Raw genomic sequence first — 19,311 nt, 5'->3', positions numbered from 1 at the left:
TTGAACTTCTTCCATTTTCTAATAATTGCACCAACAGTTGTTGCCTTCTCACCAAGCTGCTTGCCTATTGTGCTGTAGCCCATCCCAGCCTTGTGCAGGTCTACAATTTTATCCCTGATGTCCGTACACAGCTCTCTGGTCTTGGCCATTGTGGAAAGGTTGGAGTCTGTTTGATTGAGTGTGTGGGCAGGTGTCTTTTATACAGGTAACGAGTTCAAACAGGTGCAGTTAATACAGGTAATGAGTGGAGAACAGGAGGGCTTCTTAAAGAAAAACTAACAGGTCTGTGAGAGACGGAATTCTTACTGGTTGGTAGGTGATCAAATACTTATGTCATGCAATAAAATGCAAATTAATTACTTAAAATCATACAATGTGATTTTCTGGATTTTTGTTTTAGATTCCGTCTCTCACAGTTGAAGTGTACCTATGATACAAATTACAGCTCTACATGCTTTGTAAGTAGGAAAACCTGCAAAATCGGCAGTGTATCAAATACTTGTTCTCCCCACTGTAAGTGTAGAAAATCTATATCATCATTGTTTAAATCTTTCTTGTCTGATTAATTACTGATTATGTCAAAAAGAGATAGATACAATCTTGAAATCATATTCACAGGAGAGAGGTTCAACAGCCAGCAAACACAAATTCACCCATGATCTATATTGGCATTTCCATCAAGAGAAGGCCCATAATCCCTTACCTTATCATCCAGTTTCTTGGCACAGAAGAACAGTTCAACATATCCATTGTTGCCAGAAATTTCTTCAGCATGTACCTGAAAGAAAGAAAAAAAAAATGTGTAAGTAACATTTTTGCCCAATGACAATATGTTATTTTCCGGAGGCAGACAGCCTGTCATATGACATGTGGAGGGAGAGAAGGAAAAAGACAGAGATATTACGACCCACGTGGAGTTCCAGGTCTCCGGCAGCCTCTGGAACTGCCGTTCTGCGGCCAACAAGGCAAAGTTAATCTCGGCCTATGCTACCCTCCAGTCCCTCGACTTCTTGGCGCTGACGGAAACATGGATTACCACTGAAAGCACTGCTACTCCTACTGCTCTCTCCTCGTCTGACTATGTGTTCTCGCATACCCCGAGAGCATCTGGTCAGCGGGGTGGAATCCTCATCTCTCCCAAGTGGACATTCTCTCTTTTTCCCCTGACCCATCTGTCTATCTCCTCATTTGAATTCCATGCTGTCACAGTCACTAGCCCATTCAAGCTTAACATCCTTATCATTTATCGCCCACCAGGTTCCCTTGGAGAGTTCATCAATGAGCTTAACACCTTGATAAGTTCCTTTCCTGAGGATGGCTCACCCCTCACAGTTCTGGGTGACTTTAACCTCCCTACGTCTACCTTCACGCATTTCTCTCTGCCTCCTTTCCACTCCTCTCCTCTTTTGACCTCACCCTCTCACCGCCACCCCTACTCATAAGGCAGGCAATACGCTTGACCTCATCTTTACTAGATGCTGTTCTTCTACTAATCTCACTGCAACTCCCCTCCATGTCTCCGACCACTACTTTGTATCCTTTTCTCTCTCGCTCTCCTCCAACACTACTCACTCTGCCCCTACTCAAATGGTAATGCGCCGTCGCAACCTTCGCTCTCTCTCTCCCGCTACTCTCTCCTCTTCCATCCTATCATCTCTTCCCTCTGATCAATCCTTCTCCCTCCAATCTCCTGATTCTGCCTCCTCAACCCTCCTCTCCTCCCTTTCTGTATCCTTTGACTCTCTATGTCCCCTATCCTCCCGGCCGGCTCGGTCCTCCCCTCCTGCTCCGTGGCTTGACAACTCATTGCGAGCTCACAGAACAGGGCTCCGGGCAGCCAGGCGGAAATGGAGGAAAACTAGACTCCCTGCGGACCTGGCATCTTTTCACTCCCTCCTCTATACATTTTCTTCCTCTGCTTCTGCTGCTAAAGCCACTTTCTACCACTCTAAATTCCAAGAATCTGCCTCTAACCCTAGGAAGCTCTTTGCCACCTTCTCCTCCCTGCTGAATCCTCCCCCCCTCCCTCTCTGTGAATGACTTCGTCAACCATTTTGAAAAGAAGGTTGACGACAACCGATCCTCGTTTGTTAAGTCAAATGACACTGCTGGTCCTGCTCACACTGCCCTACCCTATGCTTTGACTTCTTTCTCCCCTCTCTCTCCAGATGAAATATTGCGACTTGTGATGGCCGGCCGCCCAACAACCTGCCTGCTTGACCCTATCCCCTCCTCTCTTCTCCAGACCATTTCCAGAGACCTTCTCCCTTACCTCACCTCGCTCATCAACTCATCCTTGACCACTGGCTATGTCCCTTCCGTCTTCAAGAGAGCGAGAGTTGCACCCCTTCTCAAAAAACCTACACTCGATCCCTCCGATGTCAACAACTACAGACCAGTATCCCTTCTTTCTTTTCTCTCCAAAACTCTTGAGCGTGCCGTCTTTAGCCAACTCTCTTGCTATCTGTCTCAGAATGACCTTCTTGATCCAAACCAGTCAGGTTTCAAGACTGGTCATTCAACTGAGACTGCTCTTCTCTGTGTCACGGAGGCTCTCCACACTGCTAAAGCTAACTCTCTCTCCTCTGCTCTTGTCCTTCTAGACCTGTCTGCTGCCTTTGATACTGTGAACCATCAGATCCTCCTCTCCACCCTCTCCGAGTTGGGCATCTCCAGCGCGGCTCACTCTTGGATTGCGTCCTACCTGACAGGTCGCTCCTACCAAGTGGCGTGGCGAGAATCTGTCTCCGCACCACGTGCTCTCACCACTGGTGTCCCCCAGGGCTCAGTTCTAGGCCCTCTCCTATTCTCGCTATACACCAAGTCACTTGGCTCTGTCATATCCTCACATGGCCTCTCCTATCATTGCTACGCAGACGACACACAACTAATCTTCTCCTTTCCCCCTTCTGATAACCAGGTGGTGAATCGCATCTCTGCATGTCTGGCAGACATATCAGTGTGGATGACGGATCACCACCTCAAGATGAACCTCGGCAAGACGGAGCTGCTCTTCCTCCCGGGGAAGGACTGCCCGTTCCATGATCTCGCCATCACGGTTGACAACTCTGTTGTGTCCTCCTCCCAGAGTGCAAAAAGCCTTGGCGTGACCCTGGACAACACCCTGTCGTTCTCCTCTAACATCAAGGCGGTGACCCAATCCTGTAGGTTCATGCTCTACAACATTCGGAGAGTACGACCCTGCCTTACACAGGAAGCGGCACAGGTCCTAATCCAGGCACTTGTCATCTCCCGTCTGGATTAATGCAACTCGCTGTTGGCTGGGCTCCGTGCCTGTGCCATTAAACCCCTACAACACATCCAGAATGCCGCAGCCCGTCTGGTGTTCAACCTTCCCAAGTTCTCTCACGTCACCCTGCTCCTCCGCACACTCCACTGGCTTCCAGTTGAAGCTCGCATCTGCTACAAGACCATGGTGCTTGCCTACGGAGCAGTGAGGGGAACGGCACCTCCGTACCTTCAGGCTCTATCAGTCCCTACACCCAAACGAGGGCATTGCGTTCATCCACCTCTGGCCTGCTGGCCCCCCTACCTCTGCGGAAGCACAGTTCCCGCTCAGCCCAGTCAAAACTGTTCGCTGCTCTGGCACCCCAATGGTGGAACAAGCTCCCTCACGACGCCAGGACGGCGGAGTCACTCACCACCTTCCAGAGACACTTGAAACCCCACCTCTTTAAGGAATACCTGGGATAGGATAAAGTAATCCTTCTACCCCCCCTTACCCCACCCCCAAAAATAAAATAAAAAATAACATATTGTAAAGTGGTTATCCCACTGGCTATAAGGTGAATGCACCAATTTGTAAGTCGCTCTGGATAAGAGCGTCTGCTAAATGACGTAAATGTAAATGTAATGTGGACAGGACCTTGAAGCCAATCTAAATATGTCACATAAAATGTTGAGGAGTGTTATTACTTTTAAACTTCAACAGAAAGCTCCCTCAAGCCCAGAAATGAATGTGGTTCCATTACTGTAATACAGAGCTGGCCAAACGACTGCATGGGATCTGGGTCCAAAGTTAGTCCACAAGACCATTTGGTTGGCCCCCAAAAGGAATGTACTAATCGCAAAAAAGTGTATTATTCTGCATATTTAAATGAATATTACAGACAAGCTAAGTTTTGCTAAAAAAACACACATGTTTTTTGTGTCTGAGGTACAAGAGAGAATGAGATGGAGGTGATAGTGTGAGAGAGAGAGAGAGAGAGAGAGAGAGAGAGAGAGAGAGAGAGAGAGAGAGAGAGAGAGAGAGAGAGAGAGAGAGAGAGAGAGTTAAGACTGGCAATAAACACAGATTTTCTTCCTCAAGGCTGTGGGGTGAGACAGGGATGCAGCTTGAGCCCCACCCTATTCAACATATACACAGAGTGTACAAAACATTAGGAATGCCTTCCTAATATAGATTTGAAAGCATTCCACAGGGATGCTGGCCCATGTTGACTCCAATGCTTCCCATAGTTGTGTCAAGTTGGCTGAACCATTCTTGATACACACAGGAAACTGTTGAGCATGAAAAACCCAGCAGTGTTGTAGTTCTTGACACACTCAAACCGGTGAGCCTGGCACTTACTACCATATCCCGTTCAAAGGCACTTAAATATTTTGTCTTGCCCATTTACCCTCTGAATGGCACACATACACAATTGATGTCTCAATTGTCTTAAGGCTTAAAAATCCTTCTTTAGCCTCTCTTCTCCCCTTCATCTACACTGATTGAAAAGGATTTAAGAAGTGACATCAATAAGGGATCATAGATTTCACCTGGATTCACCTGGTCAGTGGAAATGTTTTGTACACTCAGTGTACTGTATATCAATGAATTGGCAAGGGCAGTAGAACAGTCTGCAGCATTCGGACTCACCCTTCTGGACTAAAATCAAATGTCTACTGTTTGCAGATGATCTGGTGCTTCTGTCCCCAACCAAGCAGGGCCTACAGCAGCACCTAGATCTTCTGCACAGATTCTGTGAGACCTGAGCCCTGACAGTGAATCTCAGTAAAGAGAAAAATAAGGTCCCTTAACCAGGACAACAAATACAAATTCTATCTAGACACCTTTGCCCTAGAGTATACAAATAACTATTCCTACCTCGGCCTAAACATCAACAAGACAGACTAGGTACCTTCCACAAGGTGGTGAACGATCTAACAGATAAGGCAAGAAGGGCCTTCTATGCCATCAAAAGGAACATACAACTCGACATCCCAATTAGGATCTGGCTAAAAAGACTTCAATCAGTTATAGAAGCAATTGCTCTCTATGGTTGTGAGGTCTGGGGTCCACTCACCAACCAATAATTCACAAAACAGGACAAACACCCAATTGAGACTCTACATACAGAATTCTGCTAAACATATACTTCGTGTACAATGCAAAACCCCAAACAATGCATGCAGAGCTGTTAAATTCTACAACCGCCTAAAAGGAAGCAATGCCCACACATTCCACCACAAAGCCCTCACCTACAGAGAGATGAACCTAGAGAAGAGTCCCCTCAGCCAGCTGGTTCTGTTGCTCTATTCACAAACACAAACAGACCCCACAGAGCCCTAAGACAGCAACACAATTAAACCCAACCAAATTATGAGAAAACAAAAAGATAACTATTTGACACATAAGTGTCATTATACACTGGAAAGAATCAACCGAAAAACAGAGCAAATTGGAATGCTATCTGGCCCTTAACAGAGAGTACACATTGGCAGAATACCTGTCCACTGTGACTGACCCAAAATGAAGAAAATCCTTGACTATGCACAGACTCAGTGATCATAGCCTTGCTATTGGGAGAGGCCGCCATAGGCAGACCTGGCTCTCGAGAGAAGACAGGCTATGTTCCCACTACCCACAAAATGAAGTGGAAACTGAGCTGCACCTCCTGACCTTCTGCCAAACGTATGACCACATCAGAGATACATATTTACCACAGATCACACAGACCCACAAAGAATTTGAAAACAAATCAAACATTGATAAACTCCCATATCTGTTAGGCAAAATACTACAGTGTGCAATCACAGCAGCAAGATTTGTGGCCCGTTGCCATGAAAATAGGGCAACCAATGGAACAACACTGTAAATACCACCAATACAACACTGTAAATACCACCAATATCTGTTTATTTATCTTCCACTACTACTCGTACTACAACTATTGGCACATTGCTAAAACACTGTACATAGCTGGTAATATAACACTTGAAATGTTTTTATATTTTTGAAACTGTTTTGAGTTCAATATTTTCTGTTAAATTCTAATAGTTTTTGGTTGATGTTGTTTTGTGTCTTCTCACTTTTGTTTATTGTTTATTTCACTTGCTTTGGCAATGTAAACTTGTTTCCCTGCCAATGAAGCCCCTTTGAATTGAATAGAGGGAGAGGGGAGAGGGGAGAGGGGAGAGGGGAGAGGGGAGAGGGGAGAGGGGAGAGGGAAACTTAGGGAGAGGGGAGAGGGAGAGGGGAACTTAGGGAGAAGGGAGAGGGGAGATAGGAACTTGGGGAGAAGGGAGAGGGGAGAGGGGAACTTAGGGAGAGAGGAACTTAGGGAGAGGGGAGAGAGGAACTTAGGGAGAAGGGAGAGGGGAGAGGGGAACTTAGGGAGAGAGGAACTTAGGGAGAAGGGATAGGGGAGAGGGGAGAGAGGAAGTTAGGGAGAGAGGAAGTTAGGGAGAAGGGAGAGGGGAGAGGGGAACTTATGGAGAGAGGAACATAGGGAGAAGGGAGAGGGGAGAGGGGAACTTAGGGAGAGAGGAACTTAGGGAGAGGGGAGAGAGGAACTTAGGGATAAGGGAGAGGGGAGAGGGGAACTTAGGGAGAGAGGAACTTAGGGAGAAGGGATAGGGGAGAGGGGAGAGAGGAACTTAGGGAGAGAGGAAGTTAGGGAGAAGGGAGAGGCGAGAGGGGAACTTAGGGAGAGAGGAACTTAGGAAGAAGGGAGAGGGGAGAGGGGAGAGGGGAGAGGGAGAGGGAAACTTAGGGAGAGGGGAGAGGGAGAGGGGAACTTAGGGAGAAGGGAGAGGGGAGAGGGGAGAGAGGAACTTGGGGAGAAGGGAGAGGGGAGAGGGGAGAGAGGAACTTAGGGAGAGAGGAACTTAGGGAGAAGGGATAGGGGAGAGGGGAGAGAGGAACGTAGGGAGAGAGGAAGTTAGGGAGAAGGGAGAGGGGAGAGGGGAGAGAGGAACTTAGGAAGAAGGGAGAGGGGAGATGGGAGAGGGGAGAGGGAGAGGGAAACTTAGGGAGAGGGGAGAGGGAGAGGGGAACTTAGGGAGAAGGGAGAGGGGAGAGAGGAACTTGGGGAGAAGGGAGAGGGGCGAGGGGAACTTGGTGTGGTCAGGGCCCAAAGAGTTCCAGATACACTACAATGAGCCCATTACAATGAGTTCTGCTCACCTTCAGAACCCCTCCTGTCGAACAGTTAGAAGGTTACAAGTCATCTCAGCACATTAGGACAAATTGTGTTGGCCCTTTATAGCCCCTCACCTCCTAAATAAGTGTCATTATACGCCGGTAAGCCAGTGAATCAAGTGCGGTCTATAAAAGAGGACTTTATCTGTGTTAAAATGCATGACTGCTACAATAATGATATACAGCCTAAATAAATTAAAGCTGAACAACATCTGTTGACTCAAAACAACAAGAAATGTTCTACAGTAAAGTATATGGTTTCTGTAATTCAAACAAAAGTGTGGCAATGGTCCAGAAACAAACTCTATGGGTCTCTAAGCTTATCAATAATACAACATAGTAAAGCTATAACACTTGGTGCCTGTGTCGTATCAGCAGCTTGTCAAGCTTTCTGTATGTACAGTATGAATCTTGGATGAAAATTATTTATTGTATCTCATATCATGGTGCCATTGTCCTGGTGAGTGTTGTGTAGGCATAATGTGTATTGTGTATTGGATTGTGGCCCGGCTATGAACGTTTCAGTTCGAAGACTATTGGCTATTGATGCTTGCCAGTGGGAGCCACAGTAACTGCATACAATGGTACCTTAATCCCTACCATTTTATCAACTTTTCTCCACATCCCATGTCCCCATGTGCATGATGGACATCTGAGAGATGTGTTACAAACACTGGGGAGCAATTTATCACACAAAACACAACAGTTGTCTGTTGTTCTGCCACCTTCCAGATTAGCCTGCAGGCACATTACAGGCAGACGCCATGCCATTGGGATCCATCTCACAGACAGACCTGACAAAGCCCAGGGCCATTATCATATCAGTAAAAGCCATTTTCAGAAACGCCATGACACAGGTTATCACTAATTCACTAGAACGCATTAAGCCCACACTGCTACAGGACTGTGCTTAAACAAACCCATTATATCCCCCATAACCGCCTCACAGCAAGCTGCCATCACGTGATCACATCCAATCAATGGTCATAATGGCAACACTAGCCAAAGGGAAAGATCCTCAAATACCATCTTTACTTTGACCATTTCCATCACAAGCAAGTCATTCTCAGCCCTTCTCTCGAAGGACAATTTATGCGTATCAATAAGGCGAAATGTCTGTTGTTCCCATTATCTGATTCACTGCTTGGGCAAAACCCCTTCTCTTTTCTCCTCTCATCTCTACAGTAGAAGAAGGCACTGAGAGATCAGAGAGACTCTGCACCTCTGACTTAACAGAGCAGTGAGGAACACTGACTCTTCCTCCCACTCCACTGAAGGTCAGATTTGCAGGCTTGTTAAACACAGTTTCTCTGTGTTGTTCCCTTTTGTATGGCAATGTAATGTTGGCCTGGCAGATGGTGTTGAGACCATCCAACAGAAATAACACACTGTGTTTTAACGTCCCCCTCTCTTTGTCATCACAGATATTGTATATGAGTCATGATTATTTGTACAGAGAAGCATCCTTACATCACAGGATTCACATCAGCTACTTTGCTTTAATTGCTTGAATTGATTTAACAAGTCATTACATTTGATTTTGCTTGCCACTGTTACTGCAACAGTGAGCCAATGGTGAGCTGGGAGTGAGATCAATAGGATGATGAATAGGTGAACCCTACCGTGATGGTGGATTTCCCAGCGTACTTTGCGTACTTTAGGAATAAAGGCTTCATCATCTTCTTCTGGGCTACAATCTGTGGACACAGGAAAACTATGAATGACTGGTGACTAGTGAAGCAGTCTATTACAGGACAATTAGTATGAAAGCAGTTTGAGAGCAGTATGAGGAGGACTGGTGACCTCTAACCTTTACCCTCTGATCTCTACTAAGTAAGTGTTGTTGGTAAGCAGCAGCTCGGCACACTGATCATACAGTGGCTCTCTGTTCCATTCAGTTTATGTGTGGTGAGTGATTTGATTAGACATAAGAAATGATACATTGGATAACTGAGTGGAAGGGTCAGACATTCAGTACAGGACCTGGCCGAGCGTACACTCCACCCCACCCAGGAAGTCGTCATCGCGGGTGCCAATACTGTGGGTGCCATGGATGTCGTAGACCTCGAACCGCAGCTTCTGCACTTCCTCAAAGTAGTAGTCCAGGGTGAAGACCTTGGCAAAGACCGGGTGCAGGTTGCTCTTGATCACCTCTGTCCTGTCAAGCTGAAGCGACAAGAGGGGAGAAAAAGGCACTGTATTAGAATGTAGATGTGGACACGTTGTTGGATGTTACTGGAGAAACTCGGACCTCCAACTCAAGGTCTCTCTAATGAGAGCTTCCTACCAATTAAACATCAAAAGTGCAGTTTTATATGCAATGTACATCGTATCAGTTCATTTGCAATGCTAATTAATGGATGGGACATGGTGATGCATTCATGGGCACATGGGAATGCAGGAAGTACAGCCAAAGACCGGTCTGCACCTGGATCACTGCTACAGCCACTGTTGGCGTTCTTGTTTGTTTACCTGTTGATTAGACCAAAATCTACAGAGAGTGACAGCAGATATGATTTTAGTGGACTGAGGGCTGAGAGCTCAGCACACACACAGCTCATCCATTGGCATGCTTGGACGTTCATACACCTGTTTATCTAATACACCTGGTTCATGCCTGAACTCTCCACATCTCCACCTGCTTTCAGTGGAGCACAGAGGCTGTGTTTACACAGGCAGCCCAATTCTGATCTTTGACCAATCAAATCAGCTCTTTTGCCAATATTTGGGCAAAATATCAGAATTTGGCTGCCTATGTAAACCCAGCCAGAGTCTACCCATCTAGCACCCAGACAAATGATGTCCCATTCAGTAGCATCCAGCATCCAATATATTCCTTATAATTTAACTCCAAACTAGGAATATTGAGGGGAGCCTACTCATCATCAAAAGCATGTGTTCACTAAAGATGCTATCAGTAAATTAAAGGGACCTAAAAAGCTGTGTTTGAACCATGGTTTAAGTGTTTCATGGTTTAAGTGAATCAATGGATTTCCAAATGGAGCTACTGAAAAGGCATATAAAAAAATAATTCAAGCCTAAGGCAACTGTCAATCTAAATCCGCTAAGGAAACGTAAAAAGCCATAAATCTTTCACTCTCGTTTTCCTCCATTTCTTTGAATTTGAGGAAAAAGTTGTGACGGTAAAACAGAAGATAAAGTCAGAAAGTCATCAAACACAGGTAGTTAAATATAAAAGGCAATTTTACATAATCTCCGTAGTTTGACCTGAAAAAAGAAATACTCTAGAGATTGCCATCAATCTCAATCCAGGCCTAGCCATCAATCACACTAACAACTTTACCAAAGCCAAATCCCACCCGTCCATAGAGCACAAATCAAGAATGAAGTTCCCTGATCAGCAGCTCTGTCAAGGCTCTCTAAAGTCAACATGGGCCCCACACATCAAACACCACGAACATACATGGCACACTACAGTACACACATGCACTTCCACATTAACATTCAGATATTCATGAGTTAATCCTACTGCTTTGCCTCATGCTGTTGGTCTTGAGCTGATGAGAACACACACACACACACACACACACACACACACACACACACACACACACACACACACACAATGGTTGAGGAGAAGCAACAGAGCAAGTATGCACCTTTTCTCACTGTCAATTACTGTGGAATAAAGTGTCTAGTCTGCCAGTCGTAAATTATTTACGGCCACCTAATCATCCCTCTCATTCCTAATTGGCATATATCACTCCTCACCTCTCCACCTGATACAGTGGCTTGCGAAAGTATTCACCTCAAGAATTTCCGTAATCAAAGACACCTCAAGAGTGTTAAAGACAATGTTATTAAGTGTACTAATACAGGTGACCTGAGGATTGGGGGTGTGTTGTCTTGTTATTCATTATTGACCTTGCAAACAGTACAAAGAGTGGTTCATTTCTCAGGAGATTACAAAGAGTGGTTAATTTCTCAGGAGATAACAGCTAAGATGTTTTAATTAGACCTTTCTCTTGCTGTTTCTCTCATTCTCTCTCTCATTTTCTATTGCTGTCTTTCTCTCTCTCGATCTCTTTCTGTGCTATCTGGTTGGACAGATTTGTGAACACGGACAAGTTTGTTTCCGTGTGTAATGAAAGCTACCCAGAGCCACAGAGGAAGGGCTCTGCCTGTGTGATGAAAGCTACCAGAGCCACAGAGGAAGGGCTCTGCCTGTGTGATGAAAGCTACCAGAGCCACAGAGGAAGGGCTGTGCCTGTGTGATGAAAGCTACCAGAGCCACAGAGGAAGGGCTGTGCCTGTGTGATGAAAGCTACCAGAGCCACAGAGGAAGGGCTGTGCCTGTGTGATGAAAGCTACCAGAGCCACAGAGGAAGGGCTGTGCCTGTGTGATGAAAGCTACCAGAGCCACAGAGGAAGGGCCGTGCCTGTGTGATGCCTACCCCTGTGATGCCCATTCATCTGGGGTGGCAGGGAGAGTCTACAGAGAGGTGACTGTCTGACGTAGGGAGGGATCTCTGAGGTCCCAGGGAGTCAGCTCCCTCTCTCCTCCCTCTCTCCTGCTTGCCAGTAGCATACCACCCTGCATCCCACTGCTGGCTTGCCTCTGAAGCTAAGCAGGGTCGGTCCTGGATGGGAGACCAGATGCTGCTGGAAGTGAGGTTGGAGGGCCAGTAGGGGGCACTCTGGCCTAAGGAGCTCCCAATAGAGTACCACAGTATGAGTCATAATACCCATAAAACCTAGTGGTCAATCAAGGAAATGGTTCCAATAGTTTTTCCACCATTCATTTTTCCCCTAGGGGATTTTAGAAACACTTAAAATAAGGGCTGTGTTTCGTGTAGGCTTACCCTGGCGAGACGTTTTGATAACCATGTAAATCTCTTTAGAACGAGGTGACTTTTATCAATATATTTTAAATGGGTGTCCTGACTCTCTGTGGCCATTAAAAATCCCATGGCACTTATCGTAAGAGTAGGGGTGTAATGCCGCGTTCAAAACAACTGGGAACTCAGAACTCTTGGGCGGCAGGTAGCTTAGTGGTTAAGAGCGTTGTGCCAGTAACCGAAAGGTCGCTGGTTCTAATCCCTGAGCCAACTAGGTGAAAAATCTGTTGGTGTGCCCTTGAGCAAGGCACTTAACCCTAATTGCTCCTGTAAGTCGCTCTGGATAAGAGTGTCTGCTAAATGACACAAAAAAAAAAAAACTCTCCGACTTCAGTGTGTTCAAAACAACTGGGAACTCTGAAAAAAACTAGCTCCAACTGTCAAAAATCTTTTTGAACGGTCATCCAACTCGGAATTCCAAGTCGGAGACTCGGGCATCTTTCTAAAGCTACGACCTTCCGACCTGAAGATAACTGACGTCATGATTTGACCTCGTTTTTTCCCCCCCTCGAGTTCCCAGTTGTCTTGAAAGCACCATTAACCCCAATGTCGTGGCTAAATTCCCAACCTGGCTCCATTCCATAACGGCCACCTAATCATCCCTCTCATTCCTAATTGGCATATATCACTCCTCACCTCTCCACCTGATACAGTGGCTTGCGAAAGTATTCACCTCAAGAATTTCCCTGTATTTAGCGCCATCCATCATTCCTTCAATTCTGACCAGTTTCCCAGTCCCTGCCGATGAAAAACATCCACCCAGCATGATGCTGCCACCACCATGCTTCACTGTGGGGATGGTGTTCTCGGGGTGATGAGAGGTGTTGGGTTTGTGCCAGACATAGCGTTTTCCTTGATGGCCAAAAAGCTCAATTTTAGTCTCATCTGACCAGAGTACCCTCTTCCATATGTTATGGGATTCTCCCAAATGCCTTTTGGCGAACACCAATCGTGTTTGCTTTTTTCTGGCCACTCTTCCATAAAGCCCAGCTCTGTGGAGTGTACGGCTTAAAGTGGTCCTATGGACAGATAATCCAATCTCCACTGTGGAGCTTTGCAGCTCCTTCAGGGTTATCTTTGGTGTTTTTGTTGCCTCTCTGATTAATGCCCTCCTTGCCTGGTCCGTTAGTTTTGGTGGGCGGCCCTCTCTTGGCATGTTTGTTGTGGTGCCATATTCTTTCCATTTTTTTATAATGGATTTAATGGTGCTCCATTGGATGTTCAAAGTTTCTGATATTTTTTTATAACCCAACCCTGTACTTCTCCATAACTTTGTCCGTGACCTGTTTGGAGAGATCCTTGGTCTTCATGTGGCCTCTTGCTTGGTGGTGCCCCTTGCTTGGTGGTGTTGCAGACACTGGAGCCTTTCAGAACAGGTGTATATATACTGAGATCATGTGACAGATCATGTGACACTTAGATTGCACACAGGTGGACTTTGTTTAACTAATTATGTGACTTCTGAATGTAATTGGTTGCACCAGATCTTATTTAGGGGCTTCATAGCAAAGGGGGTGAATACATATGCACGCACCACTTTTCCGTAATTTTTTTCATTCCACTTCACCAATTTTGACTATTTTGTGTATGTCCATTACATGAAATCCAAATAAAAATCCATTTCAATTACAGGTTGTGATGCAACAAAGGAGGAAAAACGGGGATGAATACTTTTGCAAGGCACTGTATATGATGTGAGGTGAGCATTCTGGCACAAAATGGTCGCTGTGCATTATCCAGGTGGGTGCTGCACATTGGTGGTGGATGAGGTGAGTTTCCCCATACAATGTAAAGTGCTTTGAGTACCTCAGTTGGTATAAAAGAGCTATATAAATCCAATCAATTATTATTATTCTCCCTCCAGTCCTTTCAAACAGGGCTTTGCATCTGTGGCTCTGGTAGTGAACTCATTGATACCCAACAGAGAACAGAGGAATCTCATTATGTAATTTTCATACAGTGAAGGTAGTATCAGTGACAAACACTAGAATGCAAAACCGCTACATGTGGAGGGGGATTCAGATATGAAAAATGTGAGTCGATTTATTGATACCTAACTTTTATAAAATAAGTATAATCACATCGTCAACTAAAAAAGTTATGAGGGTTTGTCCTTGCGTCCATCGAAGCACTGCTGCAACGCATTATATTTTACAGTGATGGCTGCAGAAGCAAACTCCTTTGCAGTGGTGACCCGTCATTTAGTGCAGGTGGAGCAGAGCCACACATTTTTAGCAAAAAAATAAAGTTATAATAATACTTTTTGGGGGGGGGTTGCCTGTTTGAAATGGTATTTTGCAAACAATGTAAAACATATATACAAAAATAAATCTTTGAGTTAATAAAATATTTTTCCAACCTAATTGAGGAGAATAAGAACAATCCAACATTTCTATTTGATACTGTCGCAAAGCTAACTAAAAAGCAGCGCTCCCCAAGAGAGGATGCCTTTCACTTCAGCAGTGATGAATTCATGAACTTCTTCGATGAAAAGATCATGATCATTAGAAAGCAAATTACGGACTCCTCTTTGAATCTGCGTATTTCTCAGAAGCTCAGCTGTCCTGAGTCTGCACAAAACTGCCAGGCCCTAGGATCAACGGAGACACTCAAGTTTTTTAATCTCTTGACACATTCATGAAAATAGTCATGGCCTCTAAACCTTCAAGCTGCAAACTGGACCCTATTCCAACTAAACTACTGAAAGAGCTACTTCCTGTGCTTAGTCCTCCTATGTTGAACATAATAAATGGCTCCCTATCCACTGGATGTATACCAAACTCACTAAAAGTGGCAGTAATAAAGCCCCTCTTGAAAAAGCCAAACCTTGACCCAGAAAATGTAAAAAACGATCGGGTTATATCGAATCTCCCATTCCTCGCAAACATTTTAGAAAAAGCTGTTGTGCAGCAACTCACTGCCTTCCTGAAGACAAAACATTTATACGAAATGCTTCAGTCTGGTTTTAGACCCCATCATAGCACTGGGACTGCACTCGTGAAGGTGGTAAATTACCTTTAAATGGTGTCAGACCAAGGTTCTGCATCTGTCCTCGTGCTCCTAGACCTTAGTGCTGCTTTTGACACCATTGATCACCACATTCTTTTGGAGAGATTGGAAACCTTAATTGGTCTACACAGACAAGTTCTTGCCTGGTTTAGATCTTATCTTATTTCAGAAAAATCTGGCCTTAATGGCCATGTATTGTTATAATCTCCACCCGGCACAGCCAGATGGGGACTGGCCACCCCTCAGAGCCTGGTTCCTCTCTAGGTTTCTTCCTAGGTTTCTGCCTTTCTAGGGAGTTTTTCCTAGCCACAGTGCTTCTACATCTGCATTGCTTGCTGTTTGGGGTTTTAGGCTGGGTTTCTGTATAGCACTTTGTGACATCTGCTGATATAAAAAGGGCTTTATAAATCAAATTTGATTGATTGATTGATTTCAAAATCTTAGCTAAAAGTCATCATCATGAATCAAGTCGACAAGTTGAGTGGCGCAGTGGTCTAAGGCACTGCATAGCAGTGCTAACTGTGCCACTAGAGATCCTGGTTCGAATCCAGGCTCTGTCGCAGCCGGCCGCGACCGGGAGACTCATGGGCGGCGCACAATTGGCCCAGCGTCGTCCAAGGAAGGGGAGGGAATGGCCGGCAGGGATGTAGCTCAGTTGATAGAGCATGGCGTTTGCAACGCCAGGGTTGTGGGTTTGATTCCCACGGGGGGCCAGTATAAAAAATATATATGTATTCACTAACTGTAAGTCGCTCTGGATAAGAGCGTCTGCTAAATGACTAAAATGTAATGTAATGACAATTTACTGCCAAATCCTTTTTAATGCTTGTCATATGAAGATAAATAATTAAGAGAAATTATAGATAAAACGTATCGTTGCTCATCGGCCATTGGACATAAACATTACACAACAAGTTGGAAATCGCAAATTCAACAATGAGTGGTCTGCAAGCATTGCAAAGCAATCACTAGCCTGCTATTCAGTGGAGTGGGTGTGTGGTCCCAATTTTGGGTTTAACGGTCTCTTTTCCAAGCTTAAAATGATAAACATTCAACATTGGCCAGCATGATTTCTGCCACGCTCAAAACAACTGTTAACTCGGAACTGGGAAATCTGACTTCAGTGAGTTCAAGACAACTGGGAACTCAGGAAAAAACTAGCTCCAACTGGCAAAATACGTTTTGAACGGTCATCCAACTAGGAATTGTAATTCGGGAACTCGGGCCTCTTTCTAGAGCTACAACCTGAAGATCACTGACATCATCATCATCATTTTTTTCAGAGTTCCCAGTTGTCTTGAAAGCACCATAAATCCAGAGAATGCCAGACTTTGATGACAAAATTTGCCCACGAAGGAGCGCCGCACCACCTTCCTGTTCACAGCACAACAAGGTGAGTCCAAAAATGTATTGTACACTGCTGCATAAATGATGTAATATGCCAGGGAGATATGTATATTGTAGCTAGGAAAGTAATACTAAGTGTATGTTGTGTAGTAAGCTGTTAGTAGCCCATGTGCCTTACCCTAATAATTAGGTCTATTTTCCCCTCTTAAATTCGCCTACTGTTCTGACTTGGTGGTGCATATGTATTCTATAACCTGTTTTAGAGAAATGTAATCATCAAATATTGTAAGAGCTTTCATTGTCTGCTTATATGCCCCCTTCATTTATCCTACGGTTCTGACTTGGTGTACAGGGAGAACACTGTAAGAACGGCCCATGTTCTGAATTCAGTCGCTGTACATTTAAAAAATGCTGAACAAATAGTTATATTGACTACGTCTGTCCTAGCTCGCTCATTAATGTCTTAATTGAAATTACGGATTGCCTCTTATCTGCTTCTCATCCCCTTATGCCATAGTTTGTACATCTCAATTGTCAGTAGAAACCACATTTGTTTAAGCAAGTCATTAATATCAGCTATGTTTTTTTTTCAAAGGCAGTAAATGAGGCTGAATTAACTGTTTCGCTGCCAGACAAGACTCCGCTGATAGCCAGGTGTAGCAGTGGTAAGGTGTTGGGACTGCTGTTGGGACTCTGCAGTTGGGACAGCTTTATGTAGGCCCTAACAGTTTGTGGGTACCGTTTGTCACCGTTATAGTGCAATTAATGTATTGTTTAGTGTTGTGTAGTGGCTTTGCTGGCATGCATCCCCAAAAATGTTTTACGTTTGCCCCACCAAGATTTACATGCTAAAATCGCCACTGCTCCTTTGTTGGTGACTCTTTCTTCTGCACACCCACCACGTGTGCGAAGTTGGCTGGAGAACAACGGCTGGCTGGCGGCAGAATATTGTATATACATTTGTTCATATGGGCAGAATATTGTATTAAATAAATAAATAAAAATGCGCTGCATTCGTTCGGCAGGAGAGAGAGAAGCGAGATGTGTGTGGATTTAGCTACTCGCTCTCACTCAGCCTTTGGCATGATGAGCAAATGATTTGCATGACAATGTTGCTTCCCTGTTCAGATGGATTTGAGAGCAAAGGAGTGGGCCACCAAAGACTCAAATACAGAGCAGTACAACACATCATATCACAAGGGAGTGTTCATTCAAGGGCCTCTTCCCCAGCCCAACTATCTTGACACAGCTCTCTGTTTTGCTGAATTCTATCTTTAGTAAAACCATGAAGTGGCTTCTACATCGACAAACATGCTCCAACCACTGTGTATCAACAGCACTTGTATGGTTAAGATCAGTGGCATGTATTAATGGATGCCAAGGGAAGCCAGGCTTTCCCAAATAATTTACCAAGAAAAAAACATAAAATAATGTATCTTTAGTCTCTCTGTGTTTTCATAATTGTCCTTCAATTTGCAAGAGGCTTAATGTATCTCACCAGAGAACGCATCAGAGCGAGAGAAACAGCGCCCCTCTGTCTCTGTATATGTAGGCCATCTATCTGGTGCAGTCTGGTCATAAAGAGTACGATATTGCTGCCGCCCATAGCATTGAAGGCAAGGGAAGCCAGCGAGCATCTGGCCTCCCTTGATAACATTTTAAAAATAAAATAATAGCCAATCAGCATTGAGCTCAACTATGAATGGTCCTGGCACACCAAAAAAAAGGGTAAAGGGAAGCCAGTTTGGATTTGGCTTCAGTCCTATCACAGAAACAACTTGAATTGTTGCATCTCATTGTGTTGTTGTCCTCCGGTGGCTAGCTGGCTAGATAAAATTGTCCCTTTCCTAAATTAGCCATGGATGGAGATAGGGATTTGGAGTTGTGGTTTTACTTAGTTCTCCGTACTGGCCAATGATTATAAAGGCGATTCTGATCCAACCATAAAATACATTGTGCCCCTGGACTGAGAGGATGGAAGTTCAATATGTAGCTAGATGTAGAAGGCTAATGTTAACTAGCTAACTGCCCATGAAAGGAAGTTAGGCTAGCGAGCAAGCATTTTAGCCAGGTAGCCTAGGACAATAAAAAACTAAAGAGTGTACTGTATGACAGTCATAGACGTTTCGGCAACATGAAAGAGAGGAGGGTGGCAGTGGCGTTTCTCTACAAGTAGGGTGAGTCAACATGTTTTTTTATACTTGCACCAACACACACACACACAAATAAATCAGAACCATGGACAGCCACATCATATTTAGCTTACATTGATTGGACTAAATAGTTTTGGTATCTTTTAGTTGTCACTGTATTAGACTATGCATAGGTGATTTGATGTTGAAATGTTGATGTTGAAATGGTGCTGGAATAGTGGCGGCAGCTGTTTTCTTTGCGACTTGCAGTAACTCTCTGTGGTTCTAAATCGTAGTTGTTTAGTAATCTGAAAATGTCAGAAACATTAACTTTCTTGACCAATGTTTGTTACATGCTATGTGCTTTGTGGACTTCACCGGGCAGCGGTTGCGCTCCGTTTTTTTTAGGAAACAAAGGTGTGGTTGAATTTGTCCTTCTTAGGCATATATCACGGGTTATAGCACAAACAACACAATTATTACAACACATAGGTTGGCTTGGCTTCCACAGTGATTTTACCCACGCACCGCTTCTGGT

The 19,311-nt window shown here is 44.7% G+C and overlaps 1 protein-coding gene across 2 annotated transcripts in view; it reads right to left on the bottom strand.

Moving 5' to 3' along the window:
* Positions 1-19,311, bottom strand: part of LOC121548463 (copine-7) — a 51,470-nt gene that overhangs the window by 25,750 nt on the left and 6,409 nt on the right. For both annotated transcript variants that reach the window (XM_041859882.2, XM_041859883.2), the window contains exons 3-5: positions 9,410-9,592; positions 9,049-9,123; positions 704-778 (exon numbers count right to left, since the gene is read on the bottom strand). In XM_041859882.2, the coding sequence (XP_041715816.1) occupies positions 704-778; positions 9,049-9,123; positions 9,410-9,592 (333 nt within the window). The remainder of the gene's footprint in view (positions 1-703; positions 779-9,048; positions 9,124-9,409; positions 9,593-19,311) is intronic.

Source organism: Coregonus clupeaformis, unplaced genomic scaffold (genome assembly GCF_020615455.1).
Source record: "Coregonus clupeaformis isolate EN_2021a unplaced genomic scaffold, ASM2061545v1 scaf0408, whole genome shotgun sequence".
NCBI classification, from domain to species: domain Eukaryota; kingdom Metazoa; phylum Chordata; class Actinopteri; order Salmoniformes; family Salmonidae; genus Coregonus; species Coregonus clupeaformis.
Note: the sequence above shows the minus strand (reverse complement) of the source record. Positions and strands in the feature narration are given on the sequence as shown.